General features: G+C 53.3%; 1 protein-coding gene across 1 annotated transcript; it reads right to left on the bottom strand.

The window, feature by feature from the left end:
• Positions 1–5: 5 nt before the first annotated feature.
• On the bottom strand, positions 6–8,413 carry MRTO4 (MRT4 homolog, ribosome maturation factor). The gene is made up of 8 exons (XM_012787707.2): positions 8,253–8,413; positions 6,215–6,273; positions 5,349–5,452; positions 4,588–4,669; positions 4,250–4,317; positions 3,809–3,960; positions 3,406–3,482; positions 6–3,283 (listed from the first exon to the last, which is right to left on the bottom strand). Exons 1-8 carry the CDS (start codon positions 8,278–8,280, stop codon positions 3,131–3,133), a joined length of 723 nt encoding a protein of 240 aa, XP_012643161.1. The 5' UTR covers positions 8,281–8,413; the 3' UTR covers positions 6–3,130.
• Between the last annotated feature and the right edge of the window lie 6 nt (positions 8,414–8,419).

Raw genomic sequence — 8,419 nt, 5'->3', positions numbered from 1 at the left:
GATGCTTCACCTTTGTCAAAGCCAACTGCCAAATATTATTTTATTCTGTGAATTGAATGGAAGAAAAATTTAATTATTGGAATTAACTAATTTTAAAATTTGAATTGGCAAGCTGGGAGTGGGGCTGTCAGGGTGGGAAGTGGCGCATGTCCCCTTAGTGTGAGAGAGGGAATCCCTTGGGGCTGCTTTCCTGGGGGCCGGCACCTCCTCCTCGTGCTCAGATCCGTGTCCTCGTTCTCTGTCCTTTCCCTCCGTGGATATTATCATGATTCTCTGGGCAGGGCGTTGGGGGCCTGGGGTGTGGATCCCTGCTCTCCTGCCAGGCCTTTTTCTCCCAGGTCTCTTCCCTGGGAAGATCTTGCCCCCTACCCACAGCAGAAGAGGAACCCTGGACTGGGACTTGGGCAACCGGGACTTGGTTTGACTACTGGCTGGCCCTGGCATCTTGGGCAAAATAAATGTTTTGTAAACTCTTGACAATAAAAATTGTCATCTATGTGTTGTCATAGTTGAGCGGCTGCTGGGGCCAGCCTTCTTCTCTTTTCTGACTTTTTGTTGGCCCATGGTTAAAAGCCACCCCTTTTCAAGTACCATTCCTGGGGGCAACTTTCTAAACTCTTACAGCTTTCTTTCCCTTTGGCAGTTACTGTGGTATCTCTAAATCATACACTTAATTTATCACATTTAGAAGTCATCTGTGGATTGCTAGAGAGCTCCTAATCTTTCTAAACTTACGGAAGCCAAGTCTCCAAGGTTAATTTCTGTGTACAATATGATTTACTTGCTTGCTTTTTGTTTTCTCCCCTTGGGAGGAGGGCAAAAGCAAGGAAGGCTTTGTGCAAAAAGGCACCAGTGCTAGCTTTCTGAAACAGCCAAGAACTCAAACAGCAGTGTCTGCTAGATACCAGATCCATATTGTATGCACTGCTGTGATTTAAATCCTTATCTGGCACTGCCTCCTGGGGTTCTGATAATCCTGGCCCAGTTTAGGAAACATTGTCCCAAGTGCTGGTTCTAAAGCTTTCACACTGCTGGGGCCACGGCCTCACCCTTGGAGAATCAAGGCCTGTGGGTTCCCTTCTGTTCTGTGCAGTTTGCAAAGCCCAGCCACACCCTACCTCCCTTACACTTGGCACTCACTGTGTGGGGCTGGGAAGGGTGTTTCCATTTATCACTGAGTAGATAAGAGCAGGGAGGGGAGGTGGCTGTGCCAAGGCCACAGAGCCAGGACTGGAGCCTAGGGCGTGTCACGGGTCCTTCAGCCACCCGGGGCACACAGGTGTGTTGCTGCAGGTACTCAAGGGCCCTGAGTTGGGGCATTCTTGCCCCCTGTAGCCCCTGCACTCACCCCATACTATAAACAGTGCCCCGATGAGGGGCCCAGAAATCTGTATGCATCCTGACACTCAAATGTAAGACCTGCACTTCAGACAACACTGGTCCCTCAGTGCTTCAGGCTCCCTCCTCCTCCTCGTGGGGTACAGGTGGCTGCCCTGGGGTGACCTCAAGGTGCTGACCCTTAACCACCCTCCCCACATCCCCAGGATCTGGAAGCATTTCAAAGCCACTGCCCTGGTGAAGGCCCTGTAGGCTGCTTATGGCACCAGCGCCCTGGGCATGACCTTAGCTGCCTGTGATGGACGTACCACTACTCACAGCTGAAGGTAACCAGCTGACCCTGGGTGCTCGGCTTCTGCTTTTAAATTTTGGGGGGCACTGTCCCATTTCTCAAACCCCTCTCCAACTTGGGCATCATATAGTAACAGTTGTCCTTTGGTGAGCACCTGCTAAGGGCCAGCCCCAAAACAACATGCTTCACTAACTTCCATAGCACTCTGCAGAATAAAGGAAGTTTAAAGCTGACAGGCCAGGTTTACTCAGCTGCTGAGTGGCTCTGAACTCGGGTCTATCTGCTACTTGACTGTCTGCAAGCAGTAACCAGAGCCCAGATCTTGGCAAGGGCGTGGCTGGAAGGGGTGAGTGGTCACTGTGCAGAAGTGTGTCAAAGCCTGGCTGTTCCCCCTTGCAGGGTGCCACCAGGGATGTGATCATTCTAGCCACTGTGGAAAGACCCCTGGAGCCAGCTGTTGCAGATGCCTCTGACTAAGCCTGGTACCTGGTTGCCCACAAATGTCCCAACTACTTCCGCTAGGTTTAGGCCTGACTCGAGGTGCAGAAAGCACTGTTTGTCACCTCTATCATCCTCTCCCTCTTGCCAGTTTTGGCATTAGGCTGATTTAGCCAGTTCTTTCCCTCATCCCAGTTCGCAGATTTCCATTTCCTGTTGAATAAGGCTGGCACCTGACCTGGTGTCCACAGGTTGCTTCCTGCTGTCCTTCCTCAAGGCTTGGTGTGAACGGGGCAGGAGTGTGGACTGAAGTCTGAAGTCTTCACAGGACAGAGGCAGTGGGTGTTGGGGACCCACTGCCCCCAGGGTGCAGCCTGACTTTCCAACAGTGGGGCTGGAGGTGACCCTCTTCTATGCACGAGAGAAAACAAAGATGGTCCTATTCCCTGAAGTTTTTCTCTTGTTCAGAACTGCCTTCACTAAATACTCACAAATAATGTGGGCAAAATCTATTAGAGTCAGCAAGAATAAAACCTCCCAACATGCTGTGGGACACTTTCAACACTGGCTCTCAGCTCCAGCAGAGACTTTACTCCTGTCTTAGCTAGAGTCTCCTGTCTTCCCGGCATCCACCAGATCCTCAGCCCTGGTCTAGGAGGGTGTGGGGGTATGAGGGGCGTGTGTGTGGAGGGGGAAGGGCAGCCAGGGCCGGAGGAGAAACCCCAGCTCTGAGGTGTGCTCTCAGCCTCTCCAGAGCCCGCTGTCACAGTGGTCCCCCGGGAGCCGCGGGCAAACTGGCTGACAAGGTGAACGAAGGGAATCTGGGGACTCCAAACAGAAGCACAGATCCAAAGGCCTTTTTTTTCTAAGAAAAGTTCCTTTTGTCGTCTCCAGGGAGACACCCCGTAAAGTGTCATTCTTTACAGGAACACAGTGCCCATCACCCTCCCGTCTTCATCCACATCCAAACAAAGAGCTCTCCCCGCGGAGGGGCGGCGGCAGTCCTGCCTGGTCCAGCAACCCGCACCGCGGTGTGGGGAGGCCCTCAGCCCTGGGATCCCCTCAGTCACTGTCGTCCTCTGACTCTGACTCTTCTGCAGACTCGGATGCGCTCTCTGGCAAGTCATCTCCTAGCGGCTGAAACCTCCCCGACTGTGCGTCCCACATGTATTTGATGGTCACCTTGAATTCAGCCATCTCATACCCAAAAAGCTTCTGCAAGAGATGAGGGAGACAAAGAGTCAGGAGGAAGGAGTGTAATCAGAAGGACAGAGCAAGGTTATCAGCAGGCAAAGCAGCCGTCCCTCCTGCCCGAGCCCTCGAGGGGCCGAACTTACCAGGACACGGGCCTGCTCCGGGGTGAGCACGTCGCCCTCTTTGCACACCTCGTAGTCGGACAGCAGGGTAACCACACCTGCAGTGGGATGGTCCCAAGTTACTTGTGGCCCAGAAACCCGCAGAGCCCTCTGCCCCTGCTGAGCTGGAAGAATCCAGTAGGCCAGCTGCTCCCCTCCCACACCGGCAGCGGTGCGTGGTCCCTGCTGTCCCGAGTGCCGTGTTCTGGCTGTAAGCTACTGTCCACTTTCACCCCAACTATGAGGTGGGCACTCTTAACCCCACTTCCACATGAGAAAACGGAGGCTGGTAGAAACAACGTGCTCAGCCAGAGAGGGGAGCGCCTGGAAGCCTGTGCTCTTGGGCCCCAGGCTGGGACCTCTCAGCTGCAGGGACTGCCCATACCTCTCCGGAGGGTCGTGGGCAGGCCCAGCTGCCTCAGCTGCGGCTCCATGGAGTGGGGGAACTGCTCCAGGGGCCCCGGATCCAGGCTCACGGTGAAAGTGGCTTTGTTACCAGCTCGGGCAAAGTCCATTTCTGTGTATTTTGTGAACCACCTTAGGGAAATGAGAAGTGGCAGGAGAGGAGCTTCTTGACTGACCCACAGCCCACCCGGTGCCCCATGGCCCTGGGCTGTCCCTCTGGTCCACCCTGGCTGCTCGTTGGCAGCCAGCCCAGAGCACTGTGCTGGAGAGGACAGAGATGGCTCTGGTCATGGGCCACCAGTCTCATAGTAGACTTCTAGGAACCAGTGTCAACCCAATGCCTCATACTGGATAAAGTCCCCGCATTATTCCTTCCCCAGAATCCCCTTTCTCTCCCCCTCCATTCCTCAGAATCGCTTACTCATTCACTTCCTCCTTTGAGCGGTTGGTGAAAAGGAGACCAACTTCACCCCTCAACTTCTTGCTGACCTACAAATCAAAAGTGAGGTCAGTTTGGTCACATTAGAGCGATGGTTTTTGCTGGGGGCATCTGACATTTCTTGTCACAGCGCGGGAGGGAGAGGCAAGAGGAGGGCCATTCCTTGGGTCTGGAGGTCAAGGGAGAAGCCAGAGCTCTGAGCTAGGCCATGCTCGCCCTGACCATGGGCCAGCTGGATGGCTGGGAGGGGTGTCACGCAGGAGCAGCAGGAGAGAAGGCTGCTCTGCTTGGGCCCCTCCCAGTGAGGGCCAGCCACCCACCTGGTGCAGGTTGTCTTTGTACTCGTCAGATGGGCTCCGACCCAAGGCCACCATCATCACCTTGTTTTTGCCAAAGAACATCCTACCAAGAAAGAAGGGTTTATGAAGGTAGTGCCCTGCCCTCCCCTTCCCTCAGCTAAATGCAAACCAGCTCCAGTCCCCAAGAGCCCACAGTGAGCCCAGGCCGAGGCTGCTGTGTGGCAGGACATTATGGCCAGAGGCTTCTACTTCTCTACACTGTGCACCCACACTCTGTCACCAGTCCAAGGTCCCCTTTGTTATTTTCCCACCCACAGAGCCCTGACATTGTCAACATTTTGTAACATTCTGTAACAATCCTCCCCGATCTACAGAGGAGGCACATTTAACAGCCTGAATCAGAACAGTGCAGCAAGAGACAAATCACGAGAGCCACATGGATTCCGCAGTCTGCTCTTGGGTCACTGTCTTGTGTCCTGGTGCACACACTGACATTCTGAACGGTGTGATGCTCCTAATAAAAGGCCCAGACTCCAGGATTGAGGGGCCATTTCCCCTGAAAGGATCCTTCCTCAAACATCGCCTGGGTAACTACCAAGTCCTGTCCCCTGGGAGCTGACAGCAGTTTGACAGTTAAAAAGAACTGCTCTTCAGTAGGGGATGGTACTTTGTCCTTATTAAGGTACCACCTGCAGGACACAGGTACCTGAGGGGTCAGACATTGCTTCTGTGAGCAGCCTGGCTCCTTCCCCACTCAGAAGGGCCCTCATCCCACTGCTCACCGGCTGTGCTTCCAGGCATTCCGGATGTCCTTCAGCTTGCTGTTCCTCATGTTGGCCACAGAGAAGATGAAAAGGTACTTGTAGGTGTCCACACATTTCCGAAGCTGTGGGATAATTCACGAGGCTCTGGAGTTCAAGGTGCAGCACAGGTGGAGCACTACTCTGGCCTCAAATGGAAAGAATCTGCTCTAGGCCCCTAATGACTGTGGAAAGCTGGAGAGGCTTCTGATCCGGCTGTTTCCCTACCTCCATTACTGAAACCAGGACCACCAACTACAAGGGAAGTGGAGCCATGGATCTAGGCTCCACACTACTTTCTGACATATCTGCTATCTGTGACCCAAAGCAGAACTGACTGTTAACTGTTAACCTAGAAACTTATGCAAACATATGGAGTCTCATTATGGTGGTCTCAAGGAATGGAATCTTTGTGTAGGAGACTCTGTGCTCACTTGTCCTGTGGTCCAGACTGGCAGGCCACAGGTAGTACGGACAGCAGGTTGGTATAAATTCCCTAGCCTTTTGACATTGGGCAGGTTAACAAACCTCTGTAAGCACTGGCGACCCTAACTGCAAAATACCGATAACATCACCTAGTTCTGGCCTCACAGGGATGTTATGAGGGTGGACTGGAACAATACTCATGAAACACTGAGAATGGCGCAGGGCACAGAGTAAGAGCTCAATCAAGGCTGGAAACCACCACTGTGGGAGTTCTTACTGGTGCTGCCGCCAGAGGGAAAAGGGCTGGATCAGCAGCTTGGTGGTTTTTTTTTTTAACAGTATGTTTCCCTGGCAAACAGTCCTATGCTCAACTTTACAAAACAAACATAAGCTCTAGAAAAATAAAAAGAACAAGCTCTTACCTCTTCTATGAGGTTCTGTTTCAGTTCCAAGCCTTTCTTGGCAGTTTTGGTTAAGGAAACTAATACAAAGAAGAGACATGATGAGAGATGAACCTGGATGCACTACAGACTTATATTCTTCCCCTTTGATAGCCCAGCTGGACCCAGCTATTATGAGCAAAGAGTTCGTTGCCATCACTTCTGGTATGCAAAACTATTCTCAGGGTCCACAGAGCAGCTACTCTCTAGCATTCCTTGGTCTAAAGATCCCTTGACACATCTCCTGCTACTTACACAAACCAGGAGTTCCTTAGCCCCTTAGACTAATCCAAAAATTTCTTCTGCAGCGTGGAGGTGGGGCTTGTTCCTGCTGTTGGAATGCTCTCAGTGGCAGACTTCGCCTGTGCTGCGGAACGATGAGTCTGGGGACTGAATCTCTTATGTATTTGCACTTCTGTTTTGCAATTTGGACCTGAGGATGTAGCAAGGCCTCTTTGGGGCCCAATTTTCCCCCCACTCTGCAGAGTTTGCCAGATCTGACTTGGGACCCTTCCACAGAATCAAATTGTCCCATAAACACTTAACAGAGCACCAACTAGGCTGGGGGCAGTGGCTCCTGTCTGTAATCCCAGCTACTTGGGAGGCCGGAGGACTGCTTGAGGCCAGGAGTTTGAGACTAGCCTGGGCAACACAGTGAGACCCAGACAAACACACACAAAAAACCCAGAGCATCAACTGCAAAGCCCTGGGTGCCCTCAGGAAGGGGCCTGGCCTCCTCCTCTTCACCTTGCCTGGCACTCACAGTCCCTCCTCACAAAGCACATACAAAGGCAATCACACAAGTCAGTAGCAAGTGCAGCAGAGGAGGGCAAATGAAATATGGCAGGCCACTTTCCATCATCTGCACTGCTATTCCCTTGGCCCAAGCTAGCATCACCCTCTTTTGGACTACTGCTGGCCTCACCGCTTCCATCCTTGCCCTCCACCACTATCTTCCCCAGGCTGTTCTCAACAAGACAACTAGAGTGACCCTTTAAAGGTAAATCACATCAACCTTCTGCCTGAGCTCTAGGATGGCTATGCACTCCACCTGCGTGTGAAAGCCAATTCCTTACCTATGAAGTCCTGCCCTCTCTGCCCAACTCCCCTCCCTCAACTATATCTGGCACACTCTGATCCAGCCACACCGTCCCAGAACATGGTCAAATATACTCCCACTTTCGAGCCTTTGCACTCAACGTTCTCTCTAATTGGAACATCATCTGCCCAGAGAATTCCACAAGATGCTCACTTCCTTTCTTCAGGTTTCTGCTCATTTGTCACATCAATAAGAGACCTTTCCTGATACTATTATACAAAATATCTCTCTGACCTTTTCTTTACTCCACCTGACACGCTACACTTGTTTAATTTTTGGTGTTTTGGGGGATTTCCCTGATTAAACCAGGCTTGCTATATCCTCCAACGCCTAGAAAATGCCAGTCCCCTAAGTATTTACTGAATATGCTAGGGTGAGAGAGATGCCAACACAGCAGAGGTACTCACAAATAGCCTCTCAATAGGTGCCCTACGAACTGACAGCTGAGGCGGGGACAGCTATACGAAGAGCAGAGCACAAGCATGCGAGGCAGAAGCGACTGCAGTTAGAAAGCGCCAGACGCGAGAACAAGCCTTTGCTCAAAGAAGGTAAAGGGGAAATGCGGGGCGGCGGTAGCGCAGGGAGCGAAGGAAGGTGTGCACCGGCGGAGGTGGGAAAGAAGCCGAGGCGACAGCAGGTACAGTCTGGTTAGGTAGGTGCTGTCTCCCGGCCCAGGAGGCCTGGCAAGGGCACTGGAGGGTGAGCAAAGGAGTCCCCGCCGTCTTGCCCTAACCAGGCTCCATCACCCTCCGGCGACTCCGCCGCCCCGAAGCTCCCACCCAGTTCGCCGCAGCAAGGCCGCGGACACCTCGCAGAGTCCTGCGGTGCCTTCCTGTGTCCTGGCCTCCCCGAAGCCCCCATCGCGGGTTTGGCAGCCAGCCCGCGGGGAACCCCGTGGGGTCCCGACGCCCCTTCTCCCACCTTTCTTGTCGCGCTTGGATTTGGGCATCGCGCTGAACACACGTGCGGCGGAAGGCGGTGCGGCCCGTTAGGACCCTGCCGCGCGGGGGCCTCTGGGACGGCCCTTGGAGGCTGCCCTCGCGAGTGCCTGACCCAATCCGCGGTACAACCGCGTCTCCCGGCCGGGC

Source organism: Microcebus murinus, chromosome 2, assembly GCF_040939455.1.
Source record: "Microcebus murinus isolate Inina chromosome 2, M.murinus_Inina_mat1.0, whole genome shotgun sequence".
NCBI lineage: Eukaryota > Metazoa > Chordata > Mammalia > Primates > Cheirogaleidae > Microcebus > Microcebus murinus.
This window is presented reverse-complemented; position numbering and strand designations above follow the sequence as displayed.

Bases quoted from the DNA above. Each gene is read 5' to 3' on its own strand.
- MRTO4 (XM_012787707.2), bottom strand. From the start codon at position 8,280: ATGCCCAAATCCAAGCGCGACAAGAAAG. The intron at 4,670-5,348 runs GTGAGCAGTGGG...CTTTCTTGGTAG, and splicing joins AATGCCTGGAAGCACAGCCG to GATGTTCTTTGGCAAAAACA. The intron at 3,284-3,405 runs GTAAGTTCGGCC...CATCTCTTGCAG, and splicing joins CGGAGCAGGCCCGTGTCCTG to AAGCTTTTTGGGTATGAGAT.